Source organism: Capsicum annuum, chromosome 2, assembly GCF_002878395.1.
Source record: "Capsicum annuum cultivar UCD-10X-F1 chromosome 2, UCD10Xv1.1, whole genome shotgun sequence".
Taxonomy (NCBI): domain Eukaryota; kingdom Viridiplantae; phylum Streptophyta; class Magnoliopsida; order Solanales; family Solanaceae; genus Capsicum; species Capsicum annuum.
The window spans coordinates 106,333,171-106,356,832 of NC_061112.1; the positions used below are offsets into that span (position 1 = coordinate 106,333,171).

The 23,662-nt window shown below is 38.1% G+C and overlaps 1 protein-coding gene across 3 annotated transcripts; it reads left to right on the plus strand.

Moving 5' to 3' along the window:
• The first annotated feature begins 852 nt into the window (after positions 1-852).
• Positions 853-23,240, plus strand: LOC107858908 (protein NAP1). 3 transcript variants are annotated; one of them, XM_047406595.1, is made up of 25 exons: positions 854-1,177; positions 1,762-1,906; positions 2,101-2,543; positions 2,646-2,720; positions 3,919-3,999; positions 4,227-4,307; positions 4,426-4,508; positions 10,908-10,992; positions 11,756-11,881; positions 12,023-12,130; positions 12,589-12,633; positions 12,730-12,872; positions 13,754-13,886; positions 14,324-14,434; positions 14,549-14,627; positions 15,280-15,473; positions 15,836-15,981; positions 16,590-16,671; positions 16,937-17,047; positions 18,802-18,927; positions 19,009-19,148; positions 19,227-19,323; positions 20,099-21,090; positions 21,636-21,848; positions 22,576-23,240. In XM_047406595.1, the coding sequence occupies exons 3-25, from the start codon at positions 2,127-2,129 to the stop codon at positions 23,060-23,062; spliced, it is 4,155 nt and encodes a 1,384-aa protein (XP_047262551.1). In that variant the 5' UTR covers positions 854-1,177; positions 1,762-1,906; positions 2,101-2,126; the 3' UTR covers positions 23,063-23,240. The 3 variants fall into 3 exon arrangements, with proteins under 3 accessions (XP_047262550.1, XP_047262551.1, XP_016559198.2); XM_047406594.1 differs by lacking the exon at positions 1,762-1,906 and having other exon boundaries at positions 853-1,177; positions 12,023-12,190; XM_016703712.2 differs by lacking the exon at positions 1,762-1,906.
• Positions 23,241-23,662: the final 422 nt, after the last annotated feature.

Here is a 23,662-nt window from a genome sequence, read left to right on the forward strand (position 1 = left end):
TTTGAAACACTTTTAAAAATGAAATATGTTTTTCAAATACAATGACCAAACACATGTTGAAATTCCACCCAAATCTTCACCAAAAAATAACTTATCAAAAATATTTGAGAATTCATGGCCAAACGCTAGCTTAGATACCCCATTTTCAATGGAATTAAATATTTATTCCCAAAATCATGTGAATAGTTGTTCTTTAATCTCCATTTTTCAAAAATATTTATTTTTCATCGCCCCATAATGAAACTCTACCATATCTAACAACAAATTCTTAATAATTTTTCTTTCACAATTCCGACAGAGAATGAATGCTCAACCATTGTTGAAGCTCGAAGTTTCAAAGTTTGAAAATTGAATTTTTGTAAATAAGCTTTATTTGAGTGTAGTTTTTAAAGTGTTTCTGCAATAGTGCATAAGATTGAATATGGGAGTAAATACATCTTCTAATTTTATAGAATATTATATCGTGAGTATATAATATTGTATATCAATCTCTTAAATAATTTTTATAAAAAATGAAAGTTTTGTATGTTATTGTACATCGACTTGTTGTATTGAATTTTTTGACATCGCGGTAAAAAATAGTAAAATTGTGGAAAAATTATTACTTGATATGCAATTTTGTGCAAACTGTTATAACGATATATTTTTTTTTTAATCATGAGTGAGCTATCATATTTTGACTAGATTATAAGTTTTGAGCAATATTTTTACAATGTAAATTACATTTTCTAAATTATTATCCCTAATTTAATCACAGAAGGAAGAAAGAGAGAAAAATAATTCGAGAAAAAATAAAAATAAAAGGCAACAAAATAAGATCGTGCAAAGCTTGTTTCTTTCTTTTCCCCTCAAAAAAACAGTAAGAAATTGACTTGAAAAAAGCCAAACAAGAAGAGGTTCCCTTTTGTTTTTTCTTTATTTGTCTTTAATATAACCACCATACCCATAGTCAGCAACTCTATAGAGTTTTTAGTCTCCATTACTATAATTACTTTCTCTCTTAAACCCCCCAAACTCTTTTCAATACTTGAAAATAAAAAATTCCACTTGTTATTTTGTTGAATAACTTCCTCACATTACTAGTAGTCTCTAGTGTCCCATTTGTTTATGTTGTGTGTGCAACCAGATCTGAATTTCTAAGTTGTTGAATCTTGTGCTACATTTCAACTGCTCTATGGTACTTTTTTTTTTTTTTTAAATCTTAATTTTTTTTTGTACTTTTGCTTACCCTTTTCAGTTTTTTTTAGTTCTTGAGTTCAGTGGCATAGTCAAGATTTTTTTTACTAGGGCCATGTAAAAATAGTGTATTTTTTGGTCCAAAGGGGTTAACTCCTTGGCCTTACCTAGCTCCGCCCCTGTTTGAGTTGGTTATGATCAGAATTAAGTTGAAAATTAGAGTCATTTAGCTTTAGTTGGTGCAGTTAGGTAGAATTGCTTTGCTGCCATTATTCTTACTTTGATGGTTTTATGTATATTCCTTTTGACTAGGGTACTTTTTCTGATTTTTCTCTGTGTTATATTTTTGACCCATTTCGATTATTGATGTTTTGGTTTGTCTGTATTTGGTAAAGTTGAGGAGAAATGGTGCTGCATGTTTCAGCTCTAGTAGTCTCTAGCTAAATCATTTTTGATTCTGGCACTTACATCCTAAGTTTTCTTGTTGGACCATTTCATTCTTTTTTGTACTTAAGTTTTTCTTTGTAGAGAAAGTTGAGCGAAGGGGAGCCTTGGGGTAACTAATAATTGTCGCCATGTGACCAGTGACCAGGTGGTCATTTGTTTGAGCTTGGAAGTAGTTTCTTGCAGAAATGCAGGGTAAGGCTGCATACAAAAGACTCTTGTGGTCCGGCCCTTCCCTGGATCCCGAACATAGCGGGAGCTTAGTGCACCGCTGCCCTTTTTAGAAGTAAGTTGAGAACATTACATACATTTTAGCTTTATATGTTGCATTGGGGGAGAAATGTTGATGTTGGGAAGGATATGTGGGGTTTTTGCTGATTACAGTGGTTATCATGAGGGATTCTTGAACCAATTGGTAGTGGTTTAAGATACTATCTGGGGTTAAGGTGAGAATTTATGAAGTTTCTGTCTTTTATGCAGTAAAAGGAGCTCTTTGGGTGCTCACAATGACTAAACCGAGGCAGCAGTTTCAAGGGGAAGATGTGTTGTCGACATCGCCAGCTGCAGTGCGCTCTAGAGAATGGGAAGGACCAGCTAGGTGGACTGAGTACTTGGGTCCTGATATTTCTCCAACAGTAGGTCCTAAGGCTTCTAGAAATGGTAGCTCTGATGGTAGTGCTCATAGCTCTAGCGGGTCAACTAAAGGCTTGAACATGCAATGGGTAAACCAACTCACTCAAGTAGCTGAAGGGCTGATGGCAAAAATGTATAGGTTTAATCAGATATTAGATTACCCTGATGTCATTGGAAACACATTCTCTGAAGCATTTTGGAAGTCTGGTGTGTTTCCAAATCATCCAAAAATCTGTATTTTACTATCAAAGAAGTTTCCGGAGCACCACAGCAAGTTACAACTAGAAAGAGTAAGACAATATGGCCCTCTTTTTATAGATTGCTGTTTGTTTTTTCCTGATGGAAAGTATATTCTTTCGTTTGTGTGATATATGCTGCAAATGTTAATGTAGATTGACAAATTTGCTTTGGATGCCATGAATGATGGTGCTGAAGTACATTTGCAAAGCTTGGAACCATGGATTCAGGTAAGTTGGCTCTGCTCTGTATTCTTCTTCTTTCTTTCCTCTCCATATTCCAGTGCTTCATACGACACTTTTAGTTGCAGTATTGCTGCATTTTTTCCGATGATACTGAAACTACAAAAAGTATTAAAGAATTTCTGAAGCATCAAATTTATTTGGTGCAGACTGAATTATAAGGTATATTTAGAGTAAAAGGCCCATAACTTTTTTCTAGAAATTAACTAGATTCACTACCAGGGAATATGACACCACAGAGGAAATGAGAAGTAGTGAAAGCATCGCAAACTAAGTTGTCAAACAAGAGAATGTTGAAGCTGTATGTATCTGGAATTTGGGATTCACTTATGGGGGGTACGTTATTGTCTGATAGGATGAGTTAAGAACGGCATTCAACTATGATTATATAACAAACACAGTTATCAGTTGTTGATTTCTTTGTTTTTTTTTTTTTCCCTGAAGACCAAGTAATAAAATGGCAGTAAATGTCTAGAGCTTTCTAGGAAATAGTTTTTGAGCAGCATTAAGAGGTTCTATTTGTTTTTAAGAAGTATTGGTTAGACATGGAATGAGCCGGGAGTTTATTGGAAACAACCTCTCTACTTCACCTCTGTGATAGTGTTATGGACTGCGTACACTTTACCCTCCCCAGACCCCACTTTGTGGGAATACACTGCATATGTTGTTGTTGTTGTTGTGGTTAGACATGGAAAGGAGCCATTAGTGACCAACGTTTCTTAGGAGAAAAGAGTTGATTTCAACAGAATTACTTTTCCGGTGGATGACCGACTTACCAGCACCTGTTCATCTTGCATAATTCGTTATAAGTTTATAATTGATACTTCCACAAAATATAATAGTGTACAAAGGGAGTGGAGAAGGTATATTGGTGTGCCAGTAGTAGGACAACTTAATCTTCTACTTCTAAAATTGCTTAAATGATGAAAGGTTTGGGATGCATCATAACTATGAAGCCAAAAGAGAGTGAGAAATCAAATACAGGAAAATATAGTGTCAAGGGTCAAATTTTGTTATCAATTTTGAAATTAGGTGCACAAATTTTCCAGGATATCACCTGTCGGGTGGTTTCTTCTATCATAGTTTTGATACTTGTTTATTGCAAAAAGGATTATTTCGTTATCAGAAGTTGATATAAAATATTAAATAGTATATACACTTGATTAAACTTTCTTGTTTTGATCAGATGCTTCTTGACCTGATGGCATTTCGAGAACACGCCTTGCGTCTTATATTGGATCTAAGCAGTACAGTGATTACCTTGTTGGTCAGTGATGATATCATCTTTCTATCTCCAACTAAAGTTTTTGTTAACACAAATAATGTTGGTCTTCGATTCAGCACAAGAGAGGAACTTCCATAGCCTGACTTACTCTTTTTAAATAAAAAAGGACTGTTATAGCCTAATGGGTTTCTTTCTTGACTAACAGGTAATGCTGAATCTTCTTATAACGATATCATATGTGATATATTTACATGTTTCTTTTGCTGCAGCCTCACCAGAACTCTCTCATACTGCATGCATTTATGGGTCTTTTTTGTGCTTTTGTTCGTGTAAATATATTTTCAGAAAAGGCAAGTACACAAAAAATTCTGTCTATTATTTTCTGTTCTGTATATTGTTGAGTTGACACTTTTATGCTGTGTTATATATAATGCCTTTATAAACTGCTCCTCTTATCGTCCACAACAGATACCAAGGAAAATGATGCTGCAAACATACAATTTGCTTCATGCCATTGCAAGAAATGATAGGGACTGCGATTTTTATCACAAGTGAGACTTCTTATGGATCTAGGCTTACTCTCATTTCTCTTAATTTTTTTTCTTTTGGGGTGGGGGATCGGGGGTTGCGAGGAATTGGGCTCTGTAGTTTCGTTTTAAATAACTTCAAAATTTCTATTTCTTTGACCCCTTAAAGTAATTTGTGTCACATGGTGAGGAATCGGGCTCTTTAGCTTCATTTTAGATAACTTAAAAATTCTCTTTCTTTGACCTCTTAAAGTAACTTGTGTTACATGAATCTAATATATACTTTGCATTTTGATATACTGCTTATTCTTTTCAAAGTCACCCTTTTGTCCACATGATGAACAACATGCCATTGGTTGGACAATTTGTCATGGTTAGTAGAAATTGAAGGAGCCGTTAGATCAAGTTACGCCGATGTCTTCTCTACAAAAGGTGGTTCTTGACTTGGTTATCAGTATCATCTCTGGGGTTCTTTTAGTTTAGGACATCAAGCATTTTAAGAAAATGACGTATACTTGATATCTGCATTGAGAAGTTTAGTCTTTAAGGCGATACTATTTCCAGCAATGACTTTCCATTTACTTTGAGCAATTGAGGGTGGATACAGCGAGCCAAAGTTTTTAGATCCTCTATCGGAAACAACCTTTCTACCTCTGAGGTGGAGGTAAGGTCTGCATACGCTGTATCCTCCCCAGACCCCACTTTGTGGGATTATATTGGGTATATTGTTGTTGCTGAAGTAAGATGTTCCATTGAAATTTGGATCCTCTTCTTTTTTTACATATATGTTGATCCATTTAAGCCTTGTTTTTTCGGTCAATATCCTGCACTGGAAAGGAATATCGTCTTTGCTAGATGTCAGAATTTTAAATTAATTGATCATAACGTCAAAAGTTTGAAATGGTGGTTGAGCTGGTGGAAAGCAGAATAAGCTACACCCAGCTTTATGATATATGGTAATCTCTGGTGTATTGTAGTTTCTCAGGTTGGTATCAGATGGCTCCGGGAAATTATACTGCCCTTGAGAAAGCATGATCAGATCTAGAAGTTTAGCATGATGGCTGGTTTGCCTGACGCCCATGGAGGGTAGGTTTGCGTGGCGCCCTCGATGGAGGGAAGGTTTGCGTGACGCCTACGATGGAGGGCAAGTTTGCCTGAGTCGTGATGCCCACGATGGAGGGCAGGTTTGCGTGAGTCGTGACGCCCACGATGGAGCGCAGGTTGATGAGGGTGGCTTAGGCAAGGTTTTGAAGAAGGGGTTGGTGTGTATGCCACCATAGGCAAATATCATACTGGTAAGAGAGGGATGATATAGTGTTATATAAGACATCACAAGTTCACATGGTACACAGGTTTTGGACTCGATATGGTGTAGTTCAAGAGACAAATCCATGAGATTTGTTGGGCCAAAATGGCCAAAATGGCCAAAATATGCTATGGGCTGCGGCAAATATGGTTCCAGAGCCAAACCCCTGTTGTACAATGGTGGGGTAGCCCTCAACGAGTATACTGAGTCCTGAGGGGGTTCCATATGACAACCTTGAAAAAGGGAGGGCTTACAAGAGCAGGTTAAAGAAAATGATGTGCAGAGTTCTAGCTTCAGAAAAAGGGGCACACATAATGCCTTATGCAAATCCAACATTGAAAGGGAGAGGAAGGGAGAGGAAAGTAGTGCTACACCCTATATGAGACAGAGCATAAGCTTATGTGGTGTGCGTGCTTTTTGACTCTATGTGATAATTTCATCTAACAAATTTGTGAGGTTTCTGGGACAAAATGGAGAAACATATTATATGAACCCAAATGTACTATAGGTGCCGTTTCCATGACAGCAATCTTTTTACTGGATCCTAGCTTACTTGTCCACCAACTAGTTGACCTATTTGCCACTCTTTTGGGAAAGAACCGCGGGATATTAAAGGATGAAAGAATGTCCTGCAATCTATGAATAAAAGGTGCCTAGGGTTGAGGAACTTAAGGCTTTTTTCTATTGGCTATGGAGGTACAATCAAGAACACGATGTTTGTGTGCAGTAAGCCTCCTTCATATTCTCACTTGATTCATGGAAACATATTAGAAATTATGGGTTGAGTTCATGACATTTCTTGAGAGGTAATCAGAGTATTGAATTCTGGTAGGATGCAAGGATTGGGCATACAACTCTCAGGGAGGAAATTTGGTCTTTTCAGTTTGCATAAAATATACATATCCCGGTGTCGAAATAACAACTGGATGAGGTGAGAAGGAATGGTAGGTTGGAGGTTTGGAGATAAACCCTGGAGTTTAAAGGGTTCAGGTTGAGTAAGACCAAGACAGAGTACTTGGAATGCAAGTTCAGCGACTTGGCACTTGAGGATAAGGTGGTAGTGAAGATGGATTCCCAGATTGTTTGTAGGAGGGATAGTTTTAAGTACCTTGGATCTATGATTCAGGGGAATGGAAAGATTGACGAGGATGTCACTCACCGTATTGCGGCTGGGTGGATGAAATGGAGGCTCGCCTCGAGAGTTTTGTGTGATAAGAAGGTGCCTCTCAAGCTTATAGGTAAATTCTATAGAGTGGCAGGCCGTTCGACCATGCTGTATGGAGCGAAGTGTTGACCGGTTAAGAACTCCCATATCCAGAAGTTGAAGGTGGCGGAAATGAGGATGTTGTGGTGGATGTGTGGGTTTACTAGGGGAGACAGGGTTAGGAATGAAACTATTGGGAGAAGGTGGGGGTGACTTCGGTGGAGGACAAGTTGCGAGAACTGAGGTTGAGATGGTTCGGGCATGTGATGAGGAGGGGTACTGATGCCCCAGTTTGTAGGTGTAAGAGGTTAGCTTTGGATGGTTTTAGGCGAGGTAAAGGTAGGCCGAAGAAATATAGGAGGGAGGTGATTAGACGTGATATGGATCAGTTACAGCTTACTGAGGACATGACCCTAGATAGGAAGTTGTGGAAGATGCGAATTAGGTTAGAGGGATAGCGCGGGTGGGCGGGCGTAGCTAGTAGATAGAGTGTTCTGGGGTAGCCTTGCTAGTAGTTGTAGGAGGGTTAGGGTGAGGCGTGTGCCCCCGGTTTGATAGTGTAGAGTACTACTTTGTGGGTCTTTCTTTCTATTATTTCATCTTGTTTCATGTTTATTTCGACTTTGTTTGCGGTCTTTTGTCCTGAGTCAGGGTCTATCGAAAACAAGCTCTCTACTTCTTCAGAGGTAGTAGTATCGACTGCGTACATTTTACCCTCCTCAGACCCCAATATGTGGGAATACACCGGGTATGTTGTTGTTGTGGTAAGAAGGAATGGGTAGGAGATGGACATAGAGATGGCATGGTGAAAGCATTTAGGAATGCATACAGTGAAATATGGCTACAAAATACTCTCTGAGATGATAGTAAAGTAACATTGTTATTCGTGAAAAATGCTACAAAATCCGAAGTCCCTTCTAGAATTGCATATTTTTGGGTGGACGGCACTTCATGAAACATGCCTAAGTTATGCCTAAATATAACTTGATAGAAGGAGTTTTCTTAGTTGTAACATATAGTATGTGTGAAAACAAAATTGGAAAATGGTAAAGGTTTGTTTTTGCATTGTGCTTTGACAATAGAGATGTAGTGCATGCTTTAAATCTTTTTGGGGCTAAAAAAAGTGATGCCTACAATTCCAAGAGAAACATTTTATAGTTAGAAGTACAGGAAAGCATAATGCAACAAACAACAACATACCTAGTATATTCCCTCATAGTGGGGTTTGGGGAGGGTAGAGTGTATGCAGTCCATACTACTACCTCAAAGAAGAGGTAGAGAGGGTGTTTCCGATAGACCTTCGGCTCGAGACCAAACAACGTAAGAAATGACATAATAGAAGAACAAGAAACAAAAGGTAGTAACAAAACAACAGACAGTAACAGTACAATAGACATTAGCAGAAACAAGATTATTACCAAATAGTACCACCAAAACCACAAACAACACCCAAAAACTCCAAGAACAAGACACTATCCGTGAAATGCTACAACTACTAGCCCCTATTCTACTAACCTTCTATCCTAATCCGCATTCTCCACACCTTCCTATCCAGAGACATGTCCTTGGTAAGCTGTAACTTCTCCATGTCATGTCTAAACACTTCCCTCCAATATTTCTTCGACATCCGTGCCCCTCCTCATTACATGCCCGAACCATCTCAACCTTGCTTCATGCATCTTGTTTTCTATTGAAGTCACTCCCACTTTGACACATATAACCCCATCTTAGTAATGGAAGCGTTCATCTTGGGTAATGGAAGCGTTGAGCAGGATGATGAATAAAGATGTAATGAGAGGATTCATAAAGGGTTTCAATGCTACAGTTAGGGGTGCTGGAATACTTTCGGTTTCTCCTTTGTTGTTTGCAAATAATACTTTGGTGTTTTGTGATGCAGATAGGACCCAAATGGATTATTTACGCCAAGTTAGACCGTAAAATTAACCTGAGAAGTGTGAGATCATTCTAGTAGGAGAGGTGGGCGACATTGAATCCCTGGCTCAAGTTTTGAATTGCAAGGTTATGATCCTTCCTACTACATATCTTGGTTTACCATTAGGTGCTTCGAACAAGAATGTTACAATGTGGAATCCGGTTATCCAAAGGATTGAGAAAAGATTAGCAGAGTGGCAGAAGAGATATTTGTCCAAAGGTGGAAAAGAGGTGCTCATTAAGAGTACACTTTCGAGCATTCCTACTTATTACATGTCTTTGTTTCAGGCTCCAGCTTCGATCTCTGAAAAGTTGGAAAAGATCCAAAGATTTCCTTTGGGGACGCGGTGGATGGGACAAAGAAGTTTCATTTGGTGAAATGGAGACCGTCATTTCTCCCCCCAAAAGGGGAAAGGCTGGGCATTAAAGATTTAAAGGTGTTTAACAAAGCTTTATTAGGTAAGTGGCTTTGGAGGTCTGGGGTAGAGATGAATGCTTTTTGGAGAGAAGTGATAGTTGATAAATATGGGACTAGGGAATGGAGAACTAGAGAAAACAACAAATTTTGTGGAGGGTTATCTTGAAAGGATGAGATGATTTCAAAGTAAACATCTTATTCAAGGTAGGAGATGCGAAGAGAGTAAAATTTTGGGGACAAAGGTGGTGTGGAGACAATTTATTGAAAGATGATTTCCCTAGCCTTTGCAGAATTTCTTGCCAAAGAGACTTGACAATACAACAAATTAGGGGGGACACAAGGTAGAGAGACCCTTTGGGACCTGAGATTTAGGAGGGACTTCCACGACTGGGAGGTGAATGAGTTCCAAAGATTGTTGGACTTACTCCATAAGCAAGTCATGACAGTGATGCATTATGGTGGGAGGTAGAAAATAATGGTATGTTTTCAGTCAAATCTTATTATGGAAAACTTCTGGTTAGAGAGGTAGATGTTTTTCCTTTTAACACTGTTTGGATTCCTAAGGCTAAGGCATCAAGGAAGGTGTGTTTCTTCATCTGGCTAGCCACTCATGGATTGATCTTGACGGCGGAAAACTTTAGAAAGCGAAAGGTTGGTTGCATTTGTTGGTGTTATATGCAAGAAAACGGGTGAGGACGTGGATCATCTTCTTCTTCGTTGTGATTTTACCACGAGGTTATGGCGGGATATGTTTAGGTGGTTTGATACTTCATTGGCAATGCCAAGAACTGTGAACGAATTGATAATTAGTTGGAAGAGAGGGAGGAGGAGGAGAAGATGTAAGGCTTGGAACGCGGTTCCACTGCGTTGATGTGGGTGGTATGGAGAGAAAGAAATAGGAGAGCTTTGGAGGAGGTAGAACTGCGCTTTTCTTTTTTTTTTTTTGATAATTGGTACTGTTATATTCCTCAGCATTAAGGGATGCTGGTCACCTCCAAAAATAATTACAAATGAGAACTTAGAGTCTAGAATTGAGCTTTTCTTATTTGAGTAGTCTTCTCTGGTCCCTTATTTTCTTTTGGTGCACCCATAGAATTCCAACTTGTATAGGAGATTGGGTGGAGTTTGTAGAGAATCATTTATTAGTGAAGATTCTCTACTCGCAACATCCTCATCTCGACACCTTCATCAGGAAAGCACAAAGGAACATCTGAAAAATCTGGACTGCTATTTCACATTGACTAATCCTCCACAAAAAAAGGAGGAAAAAAAGATTGGATTTCCACAACTTATGTCTTTTATGGATTAAATGGAGAGAATGAGCAAGAGATGCTTTAAAGGAAGAGAAAAAGCCTTACACGTATTGACATATGCTTGTCGACATTGTATTAATGGTGTAACTTAAATGTGTGCATAAGCTGATAAATTTTGTCAGTTCCCTATAGTCAATTATGACGAGGCATTCTGTATTTTTGTATATGCCGACCACTGTACTCTGAATGAACTATAAAAAATGAAATCATAAGAAGTTCCCCTGAATATCTCTCTTGTTTTCCTTTCCAGGTTAATCCAGTTTGTTGATTCCTACGATCCACCCTTGAAGGGTCTGCATGAAGACCTGAATTTTGTCAGCCCTCGTATTGGAGAGGTCTTTACTCCTGAATACCTCAATCTTGTACACAAGTTTAATTGTTCATTTACAATGTCAAAAGGAGTTCTTGTGTCTTAACTTGCAGTACTACTGCTCATTTATGGGAAAAAAGAAAACGAAAAGTCTGTTGTTTTTTCATTTATAAGTATCTCGTGCTTAACTATATATATGTGTGTGTGTGTGTGTGTGTATGTATATCTCTATACTTCTAACGTATTTCAGTTAAATGTAGGTATTTGGGAAAGAAAAAAACCCATTTTTTTTAGTTTTCAATAGTTTGAGATCCTTTATAACGGTTTCTCGTAATTAATTACCATGGGACTAGTCGAAAATGAACTAAACAACAATAAATGGAACACAAAATCTTCCAATTTTGAGTTAACAGGAAAATTAAACCAGATCTCAGCCTAATTAACAGAACACAAAATCCAAACTTGCAATCATGTTTTAACTCGTTGCATTGAAGTTTCATCCACGTCAATCATCTAATTGGTAAAAAATTATTCCGAGCCCTTATACATACTACATCGCTTCGTTCACTAAAGGAACACGGTTTTAGTTCCTCTATACTAGGGGAACATGGTGTTGCACTTTATATTTCTATGAATTTTCGTTGTTACAGCTGATGTCTGTTCTAGATTTTGGATACATTCTACGAGTTCATTGAAGACTCCTTATTGAACTTCATTTGCTTCAAGCATGAATAGTAGGCACTACTTTATCTGAGATCTCTCTCTGAAGGTTTTTTTGTTCTTTTCAGGTTTTAGAGGCTGTTGGTCCCATTATATTCTTATCAACTGATACACGAAAGCTGAGAAATGAGGGTTTCTTAAGTCCTTTTCATCCTCGATACCCAGATATACTTACAAATTCAGCTCATCCAATGGTGGGTATCTTCTATTGCTTTATATCATGAACAAATGGACAGTCAGAATAAAATTTACTCTCCAAACAAATACTTTTTGTATAAATGATGTGCAGGATTCACTGTTTTACTCACATTTTGTGATCCCTTTCTTATTTGCAGAGAGCCCAAGACCTAGCAAATGTTACATCTTATCGAGAATGGGTGTTATTTGGTTATCTTGTCTGTCCTGATGAACTTCTCAGGGTCACCAGCATCGATATTGCTTCGGTACTTTCCAAGGACAATTGTTTTATGTGTCGTGTGGACCTGTTTAGGCTCAGACTGCTGGTAATATCAAAGAACATGATAATGAAAGAGTGCATTTTCTAGCTACGATATGGCAAAGATGTTGAGTCTCTTGAAGAATTCCATGTTTATTAAACTGGTGATGTATTTTAAATAAAGAATGGAGAACTTAAGGGTGCATTAATCTGCTTCATTGATGCAATATTCATTTTGTCTTTTGGGTAAATACTGTCCCATGTGTACTGGCCAATGCTTAGGAGCTGATAGGTTTAACTTTGCAGTGTTATGTCTTATATCTCCTTACCTTACTCACGCATATGAACAACTAGCTTTCTGCTTCTGATCAGTGAGGTCTTTTCTTTGACATATTGAAGTCGGTTGCATGTTACCCATAATTAAACCTAGCGTTCTCAATCTTTATTTTGTTTAATTCCTTGCAGATTGTACTCAAGGAAAATCTAGTCCTTCCTCTGTTCAGGGATGAGGTGGGTTATTTGTGGAGTTGCTGGTTATCTATGTCAGTAGTGCAATCATGGTTTCATTTGGGCTTTTGTAACATAATTGAACATTGAAATGCACAGTATATATTGCTGCATGAGGATTATCAGTTATACGTCTTACCACGGATACTGGAGTCGAAAAAGATGGCAAAATCTGGACGGACGAAACAAAAAGAAGCAGATCTAGAGTATAGTGTAGCCAAACAGGTAGAGAAAATGATAAGGTACTGACTTGTGATTGGACACTAAAACGCTGAATTCTCTTATGCTTTTTATTGTTAACTACAACGTATAATATTGCTTAAATAGTGAATACGCCTGAACTTTGTAAGCAAGTGACATAACTTTGATTATCTGGATAAAGTGAAACTGTGCAATAGGTATGTGAAAAGGCAAGTGATGTTATATAGGAAAGATAAGGGAGGGATAGCCTAGCAGGAAGGTCCTCTACGTCCAACCATGTGGTTTCAAGTTACCAAGGGAGCAAAGTGGAAAAATTCGCTGTTTTCGGTTTCAAAAAGAAAAAAAAATCATTGTTGGGGTTCTTGGTAATGGAGTTTTGAGGTGGCGTGGGGTTGAATCTTAACATGTAAGTGATCTTGTATGAAAAGAAATGCTTCGACTTTCAATACAGTAAAAAGAGTCATGATTGGGAGAGATGTCCAAAGAAAGGTTATGATTGAGAGAGATCAGATCCATGACACAATGTGAAATTGACGAAAAGGCTTGTCAAAATTAGAAATGAAAAATTAGTGACAAATGCTGCTTCCGTATATTTAGCATCAGTCATGTAAATCTCCCATGGCACTGAAAACTGAAAGTGTATTTGGAGTTTGAAAATTTCTCAGGCAGTCAATCTCTTATTTGGCTTGTCAATTGATATATATATATATATATACACTAATAAAAGATCCCAATTGGAAGTAACAGTTTTAAGTGATGTGCTATGGTACTTCAAATATGTACTTACTGGCTGAGCTCCAGGCTATTAGCATTCTACTTGCATGATTACGGGGATTATAAATTAGATGTTGCTGAATTTCCGATACCGCAGTTTTTCTAAAATGATGTGCTATGGTACTTAGTAACTTCTTAATGATTGCAGTGAAGTACATGAACAAGCATTATTTTCCTGTGATGCCATACACCGTGAAAGAAGGATATTTTTAAAACAGGAGATCGGAAGAATGGTACTTTTTTTCTCTGACCAGCCAAGCTTGTTGGCACCTAATATTCAGGTATGCTGTGCCATAGATTACACTTTTTTTCGTGTTTCAAAGTTTTCTTACATGGACCTTCCCTTTGCCTGTCCCCCCCAAATCCACCCCAACACTATTCTTTACTGTATTCAAGGCCAAATTTGAGATCACCTGCCACCAACCAAGCTCTATCTTTTACACAATCTACTAATATGGAACCTTATTTCCTACCTGACTCATTTTGTTATTTCATTCATTGTTTAGGTCATGCATATAGGTAGCTATATGTTTGTGCTTGTATCTTTGGCTTTTATTGCATGCTTGTCTTTAAATGAGAATTTTGTTTATGACTAAATCACGTTTCTCTATCCTTTGGTGCTGTACTTGAATGACAACTGTATTAGTTGCATAATTGTAGATGTGCTTATGTAGCCAAATAAGATACTCTCTAAAATCATTTCTGAATGCTTCCACAGATGGTATATTCGGCCTTGGCCTTCGCACAAAGTGAGGTTCTGTGGTATTTCCAACATGTAGGAATAGCTTCATCGAAGTCAAGAGCTGCTAGAATGGTTCCAGTAGAAATAGTAAGAAATTTTCATCATATCAGCCTTTTGTGCATAAAACTGTTATGTTATTATGCAGTGTCTTCTTTGACTGTTTGTTCTGGTGTGTTTGATTTTCCTTTAATGTCGATGCAGGATCCAAGTGATCCAACCATTGGCTTCTTGTTAGATGGAATGGATCGTCTTTGTTGCCTAGTGCGCAAGTATATTGCAGGTTAGGTTTGTTTTTGCTTTTAAAGTCATATAATCATAAATAAGTTATAGTGTTTGGATTTGCTTCTATTAACTGAATATAATGCAGCAGAATCCTCCCTGCTATAGTTTTTAAAAAGTGAGAAATGAGATGACAAGCTTCATGCAACTGGACAGCTGATGGAAGTTGACTAAATTGTGAAGGTTTTCTATAGAACTCTGAACTATGGAACTGAGTGAAATGATGTGCATCAGATATGTCACCTCAGTTTTATCTAAGTCAGAACTAACGGAATTAGTTAGTATAGTTGAGGCATTCTTAACGCGACCTCATTCTAATATGTGCATGTCATGCTTACCTATCTAGGTGGTGTATATACACAGATCACTATGGAGTTGTCATTGCTAGAATTTGATGGTTTAACAATTGCCTCCGCTGCACTAAGCTATCCTTTCTTTCTGTAATATTACCATTTCGAAATTAAATCTCATAGAATCCTTTATAGTTTGTTAGTGTTTGTTGTCCTTTCTAGTAATAAAGTTTCAATAGTATTTTCTGCATTAAAGAGTCCGTCAATGCTTTCGCTTCTCTTTTATTCATTGATTTTGCTATAACATTGTCTATTAATCTCTTTCTGGTAGCTAATCTACAAAACCTTTTATTGCTTCTTCAGCTATTAGAGGATATGCCTTATCATATCTATCATCCTGTGCTGGTAGAGTCAGATTTTTGTTGGGTACTCCTGGCATGTTGGCTCTTGACCTGGATGCTACTCTGAAAGGACTTTTCCAGAAGATAGTTCAACATCTTGAGAATATACCCAAGCCACAGGGTGACAATATTTCTGCAATCACATGTGATTTATCAGTAAGCAGCTCTTCAGAGTTGATTTCTTTTCCATGCAGTCTTCTGTTTCATCATTCAACAATAGCTAGTTTATAGTTCAAGTACTGCAATTATGAAGAACTTAGAACTATGGCTCTCAACTTCAACAGTTTTGACTTCAGATGGGACATATCTGCTTTATTCCTTTGTTTGAAAAAGAAATTTCCCTTTTTTACTCAGTTCTTAGTGAGTTAAGCTAATATATACAATGTGGACATTCCTGAGTAAATCATGTACGAGCTAATGCAAGTTTTATTTTTCATATTTAGGCGGCCATCATTGCATTTACTTTGTTTCTGTTTCTGTCTTTTCTTCTGACAGAAAAACATGTTTTTGTCTATCAGGAGCTGCGGAAAGATTGGTTATCCATATTGATGGTTGTTACTTCTGCTCGTTCGTCTATAAACATCCGACATTTGGAAAAGGCGACGGTATCTACTGGAAAGGAAGGCCTATTATCGGAAGGAAATTCTGCATACAATTGGTCCAGGTTCTTGCCTTTTACCTTGGAAATTTTGACACAAATTTAAGTTAGCTGCATGTTATTTCTCAACTATGAAGTCATTTTTGCTTATGTTGTGACCTTAAAGTTATCTCTTCCAGATGTACATGTGGTCTGGATAGGAATTTTTCCCTGATTTTGATTCTAGCATCTAGGAGAATGACAAAATAAGACAATTAGGCTTCTTATTTTCTAAGCTACTCGTCTTGTTGGAAAGCTAATTTCATTTCTCATCTTGTCCTTTTAGTTTAATAGTGTCTTCTGGATACTTTAGTAGTTTATCATATCTAAATCCAAAAAGTACTCCGCAATTAGGAACTAATTTTCCTCTACTTTCAGAATCAATGATTTCCTTTCTGCATTTCCGTCTTTACTTAGGAAAACCTGGCAATAAGGAAGTCGTTTTCTTTTACTTTCAGATTCGAGGACTCTTTTTCTGCATTTTCATCTTGACTTGTTACGAAAACTTGAAAAGAAGGTTCTTTTTTCCTTGTAAAATAGTTTGGAATCTGGATACAGACAGCACATTTTTAGATAACTTATGTGCATTATTGTGCCGTACCTGTGTGAAATGACTTTTTCCTGTGTCAGGGCAGGTGTGTTGATGAGCTTGAATACCTGTTATCTAAACATGGAAGTCTAAAGAAGCTTTACTTCTATCATCAACACCTTACAACAGTAAGTTCTATGAAAGAGATTGAAGAGCTTATGCTGTTCACCGACTCTTTTGTTCCACGAATTTTGGAGTCTTGGTGAATCTATCTTGTTGATCCTTCTGTACTCTTTGACTTTGCTCCTTCTCCCTCCTTTCGTCTAGCTCTTCTGAGTCTGTGTTAAAAGCATATAATATTTCTGAGTTTATCGATCAAAAGAGAGTTACTTCCTGCGTAAGTTCTTTCCATTGGGAGTTTGTGTTTTAATTTGATTTTCAACTGTATTATAGGTTTTCCGTAATACCATGTTTGGTCCAGAAGGTCGTCCACAACATTGCTGTGCATGGCTTGGTGTCGCCAGTAGTTTCCCCGAATGCGCTTCTTCAATAGTCCCCGAAGAGGTATTATGGTAATTTGAATTTTTAGGGTGCTTGTAAATGTTTACTCCACTCACTGGGGCATGATGTTTTCATCAGAAGAACTACATTCACATGTGTTTTGATGCTTCTAAGTTCTGATCTTTTTGTGGGTTAACCATGACCTAATTCATCATAGTTATCTTTCGACTTTCTGGTTTTGCTGTTTTAAATTATGTTCAGCTTCTTAGTACATGACCAGTGATATCAAAGTGTTGAAGGTGAGTGGAGGGGGTTTAGATTCAGGCTAACCTTCTGTAACCTAACACTTCTGCTGAACCTTCAACCCAGTACAACAACTACACCTCCTTCCCTCTTTAACCCAATAATTGAGCCTTAGTTCTTGAACCTGCCATTGATACTTAATGGTGGATGGACCCTCTTAGCATGTGTTTAAGAAGTTAATTAGATGAAGACTATGAGAGGAGGAGAGGAAAAGTTCAGTTACGTGTTTAGAGTGCCATTATTAAAAGAAGTGTTTGAGTGAAGTGAACATTTTGATCCATGAAGAGATCACTAATGCTTGTGAATGTCAAGAGTTACTCACTGCCCATTATATTCCCAGTTTTTATTTCGAGCATCATCAATATGTTTTGGATGGTTTCAGGCGGGGTAGGGGTAGGCCGAAGAAATACTGGAGAGAGGTTATCAGGCAGGACATGGAGCAGGTACAGCTCACAGAGGATATGACCCTAAATAGGAAGATCTGGAGGACGCGGATTAGGATAGAAGGCTAGTGCCATTTTGGGTCGCTGGGGTAGGGCATTGCTTGGTAGGGTATTATTCTTGTTATGACGCCTTGTTGCATGCTTTATTACGAGTTTGTTTACTGTTCTTTGATTATTATTCCTTGTGGGTGGCGTAGGTATGTACCGTCATCTTGTTCCATGCTTTATTAAGGATTTGTGTATTATTCCGTGTCTTGAGCCGGGGGTCTATCGGAAACAACCTTTCTACTTCTCCGGAGGTAGTGGTATGGACTGCGTACATCTCCCCAGACCCCACTATGTGGGAATATACTGGGTTTGTTGTTGTTGTTGTATCATCAATATGTTCATTTTCGTGTATGGATGTTAAGGGATTGTGACATTCAGAATTCTAAACTGGCAAATCGTCTAAGAAAGCTTTCAAGTGATAGCTTCTTTTGGTGGCCATCTTCTGTAACATCATTGAAAGGGCAGCCCGGTGCGCTAAAGCTACTGCTATGCGCGGTGTCCGGGGAAGGGCCCCACCACAAGGGTGTATCGTACGCAGCCTTACCTTGCATTTCTGTAACATCATTAACAGAGGAAAATCTAGGATTTGTAGAATATGGAAGCACCACAAAAAAAAATAAAAAAATAAAAAAATGTATTCAGTGGGAAGTGGTCTTTATGTAAATAACTCAACATTCAACCAAGTGCACCACATAGCCTTCTTGTAGCACCCGTGCCAAGAGATACTGTTATACCAATTTTAGAAAATATATACACAAATGACCCTTTTTTTCCACATAGATTCGCATTGCTATCGGAGCATAATTTGATTGTATCGGAACTGATATGTGGGAATGATCTTTTGCAGTTTCAGTTGCCTTTTCTTCTGCCATAGCTTCTTCCTATTGATTAGTGACTCATAGGGAACACGAAAAGATAATTCCATGGCCTCATTTTACGTGAATATACAATACTTCTTAAATGTTTATCTGGAATGTTTTTGAGTTGAAGAGACCGATTTGATAGCTACTTTGCTGATTGCAGGTGACTAAAATTGGTCGTGATGCTGTTCTCTATGTTGAATCCCTAATTGAGTCTATCATGGGAGGTTTGGAAGGGTTGGTAAATATTCTTGACTCTGAAGGGGGATTTGGCTCTTTAGAGTTGCAGGTTAGTATCCTTTATCATCTTCTCAACACATGGAAACACTGATGATTTATCTTTTCCAGACTAATTCAAGTGAAATATCAGCTTTTTCCAGAGCAGGCGGCACATCTCATGAATTTGACTTCCAGAATTTCTACTCCTGCTGCGAAATCCCCAAGAGCCATGTCGGGCTATCATTTACCTGGATATGAGAGCTACCCTGAAAATGATAACTCCATAAAAATGTGAGCGCTTACATTAGATTACCCAATGATGTATCTTACAGTTTTGCTCAGTTGTTCCTTTGAACTTTGTAATGACAGGTTAGAAGCTGCAATGCAGAGGTTGACCAACCTTTGCTCAGTTTTAAATGACATGGAGCCTATATGTGTTCTAAACCATGTGTTTGTTCTGAGGGAGGTAAGTAGCCCCTCATCATTCTGCCTTGAAATGATTGTGTCTGAGAAATGGCTAAATCTGGATCATTGTTCTCTCGTTACTCCCTCTGTTTCATTGGTTATGGTGTCTAAGAAAAAATGGAAGACATTTGCGACTTGTGGTTTTAAACATGCCACTACACTTTATGTTGGTTATCAAAGCATGTCATTAATAATAAAATGGGAAGTTTAAAGTCAAATTATTTTCAAATATAGAAAGGTGACATCTTTCTGGGACAAACTACAAAGGAAAGAATGCCATGTGAATCAAAATGTTTTCTTTTGTCAATGCTGGTCCGCCCTGATTTTGTGGGAAATGGCGCAACTAGACTTGATCCTGTTAATTGTACTCCATATTACATATTTGGAGGCTTGCTCTTGTTTGCTAGTCTTTTCCTGTTTCCTAGTGCGAGTCAAATTAATTTATTTATTGTGTTGAGGCTGAGGGCTCATTTTGGCTTCTTAATGTAGTGTTGCTTGATTTATAAGGATTAATTGGCCTTCTCTGCTGGCTCCGCCTTATTTCTTGACCCCATGAGTTGACAACTTTACTGCTTAGAACGTAAATAAAGTGCAAAGCTACAAGTTTAAGTTTTTATGTTCTATATGTTTTTCGAAAAAGGTCAGGTAAGCTTATATATCCATGAGGAAATCATCGTGATTAATAAACTGAGACTAAGTATACTTGATTCAGGTTGATCTTTAGTCCACGGACACAAACTGTATGTTAACCCTCTCTAAATGCATCTTTAATGCAGTACATGAGAGAATGTATCCTTGGGAACTTCAGAAGGAGACTGCTTGCTGTTCTGAAAACTGATAATGATCTTCAGCGTCCTACTGTCTTGGAATCACTGATACGCAGACATACATCTATTGTCCATCTAGCAGAACAACACATTAGCATGGACCTAACTCAAGGTATCCGAGAGATATTACTTACAGAGACCTTCTGTGGTCCAGTTTCATCTTTACACTTGTTTGAGAAAGCTGCAGAGCAGCATACAGGATCAGCCACTGAAACAGTATGTAACTGGTACATTGAAAACGTGGTCAAGGATGTCTCAGGTGCAGGTATCCTCTTTGCACCCCGGCACAGATGCTTCAAGAGCACGAGGCCAGTTGGCGGATATTTTGCCGAGTCAGTGACAGATCTAAGGGAACTGAAAGCATTTGTCCGTGTTTTTGGTGGTTATGGAGTTGACAGGTTAGACAGAATGATGAAAGAGCACACAGCTGCACTCTTGAACTGTATTGACACATCATTACGAGCAAACCGAGAGAATCTGGAGGCTGTTGCTGGAAGCATGCATTGTGGTGACCGGATAGATAGAGACACAAATATCAAGCAAATTGTTGATTTGGACACTATGGTTGGGTTCTGTATTCAGGCTGGACAGGCCGTTGCTTTTGACCGCCTTCTTGCAGAAGCTGGGACAGCTGTGCTTGAAGAAGGTGCTCCATTGATACATTCATTACTCACAGCGGCTGCTAAGCATTTACCTGATGAAATACCTGAGAAAAAGGAGATTAGAAGGTTGAAAAGAGTAGCAAACAATTTCAATATAGCTGGTGACCATGACGCTGAGTGGGTCATATCCATACTAGAAGAGGTTGGAGGTGCAAATGATGCTTCCTGGAGCTTGTTGCCTTATTTGTTTGCCACGTTAATGACATCAAATATATGGAATAATAGCGGCTTCAATGTTGACACTGGGGGCTTCAGCAACAACATCTATTGTTTGGCAAGGTTCATTTCTTGCTTAAGATCTCATTTGTGTAAAAGTTACGAGGAAGTCTTTGCTCCTCTATCTTTCGACAGATTTTCTGTAGCAATGCTGGTTTCTTCCTTTTCTCTTTTTGTTGTTCTCCCTAAACTCCCAGTTTCATACTTATAATCATGTACCATTGGCATTTTTGTTGCTTGGCTTTACATAAGCAGGTGGAGAATACTTATATGGAACTAAACCTTTTGCTGTTTCAAAAAGCAATACGATTTGGGTCCTCTCGAGTTGAGGAAGAAAAAAGAAATATTACTGTCTCGAAGTCTGATCTAGTTTGTAAACTCTAGTTTTATGCCTATATCAAACTTAACTAACAATTGTTTTTCTTGAAAATCCATTCATGGATGGTAAGGTAATCATCATGTGACAAGTATCGGGCAATGCAAGAGGATGCTTAAAAATCTTTCTTCTTTTTCTGGTGAAGGATGCTTAAAAATGTTTCACAACTGTGTTGTCTTTCTGATTGTATCTTTATTTTCATTCTGTAACGTGGTTGGTTTTCTTTTGGTAGGTGCATTTCTGCAGTAATTGCAGGAAGTGAATTTGTTAGACTTGAAAAGGAGCATCACATGAAACAATCCTTTTCAAATGGCCATGTCGGTGAGACATTGGATCCTGAAACGCACAACCAAATAACAGTTGAGACAAACATAAAATCCACAATGCAGCTCTTTGTGAAGTTCTCATCTGGAATTATTCTCGATTCCTGGAGTGAGAATACCAGGTATAATCGTGTTTCTAGAGTATCTAGATAAAGTTGCTTGAAAAATTCTGAAAATCATAGATACTTCCTCTGTTTCAGTATGATTGTGCTGTATTGGTCACAGGTTTAGGATTTTCATTTTGACTAGCTTATTACATTAGTGGGAGTGGAGGAAAGTAGTAAAGAATGGTTGAAAACTTAGTTTGATAAAAGAATACACCACATCAAAGTCAAAAAGTTTAATAAATATGAAGTTGGATAAAAATGGAACAGTGCCAAACATCTGGAATGTCCTTAAATGGGAAGTGTCATTTCAATTGAAACATAGGGAGTGAATTATGTTTCATGTGGTGGCACAATGAGTTTACTTGTAATTTTCCTGCTATAGCTACCAACTATAACAGCTTACTTCTGATTACATCTTTTTTGTTTACTCCCAGTATTAGACACTGCTAATAAAAATCCTGTTGATGCCCTGTGTGAAAATTGACAAATGACTCGATGGCCAATTTAGTCGTCCCACTCCATTACTAATTTATTGACCATTGCTTGGTCTAGTTTTGAATGTAAAGCCTTGGTTAAAACTAGATTTTCTGTGTTAGCGAAATTTGACGAGCACTAAAGAGACAACCCCATATTAACTGCCAGTTGTTTCTTTCATGTAACCTCATACACTAACATGGGTAGATTTCTAATCTGTTTTATGATGTTCAATAATTTGAAAATCGTGTGTACCTCTTCTGCACAGATCTCATCTCATCTCAAAGCTCATTTTCCTGGACCAGTTATGTGAGATGTCCCCTTACTTACCAAGAAGCACGCTGGATGCATATGTTCCTTACTCCATTATCCGCTCAATATACAGCCAATACTATGGAAGTTCATCTCCTGTGCCGCTGACACTACTTAGTGGCTCACCCCGTCATTCACCAGCTGTATCTCTGGCACATTCATCCCCTGCCATGAGGCAGCCCCGCGGTGATTCCATTCCTCAGTCAAATTCTAATGATTCAGGTTATTTCAAACCAACCTCAAGCCATGGTCAGGATCAACCATATGATACAGAAAGCGGAAGCATTGAAAATATGCCTCGGAATACTAGGCGTTCTGGACCATTGGAATACAGTGCAACTCGTAAATTAAAACATGTGGACGGCTCAACATCAGCAAGCACAGGTCCCAGTCCATTGCCAAGGTTTGCAATGTCTAGGTCTGGTCCTATGTCTTACAAGTGATAAAAATACGGAACTTTTGAAATAGTATGTAAATTTCGTTCGTCCTGTCTTTTACTAGTCAGTAGTGGTGTATCTATACATAAAATTCCTCAATTTATTCCTCGACATTCATCAAGCAAATGATCAGGGCTCTCAATTGGCATTTATTGTTTAATGAACTTGGTGAGACATCACTGCATATAATGTAATTCCAGTCCTCCCATGTAGCATCCCCGAGTTCTATGTTTCACCCATTGCACTAGTATTCCCCTTGGCACAATTACGTTCCTCGACTATTTCGACAACATCCTGCATGAAATCCGCAAGTGGAGTCTACGTTCCTCGACTATTGTGCTCTACATATGGAAATGCTAAAAAAGAGCAGCAAGATTCCTAGATCGCCTCTTCCGAATCCTTTTGATGATGTGCACTATGTCAGTTTTGGATACCATGAAAGAAACATAAGGGCGTTTTTACCAAATAGTATCCCCGAACAGAGGGGAACAACAGCATAGTATACCCACTATAATTTCACAAGACATTACCTATGCAAGAAAGGGAAGGAGACTATTTCCGGTAGACCATCAGCTTATGGTGGGAAAGAACAAGACACCGGAATAA

Excerpts from the sequence above, each read along its gene's own strand:
- LOC107858908 (XM_047406594.1), top strand. The coding sequence starts at position 2,127 with ATGACTAAACCGAGGCAGCAGTTTCAAGGGGAAGATGTGTTGTCGACA. Across the intron at positions 2,544-2,645 it reads GCAAGTTACAACTAGAAAGA|ATTGACAAATTTGCTTTGGA; the intron begins GTAAGACAATAT and ends ATGTTAATGTAG. Across the intron at positions 2,721-3,918 it reads GCTTGGAACCATGGATTCAG|ATGCTTCTTGACCTGATGGC; the intron begins GTAAGTTGGCTC and ends TGTTTTGATCAG.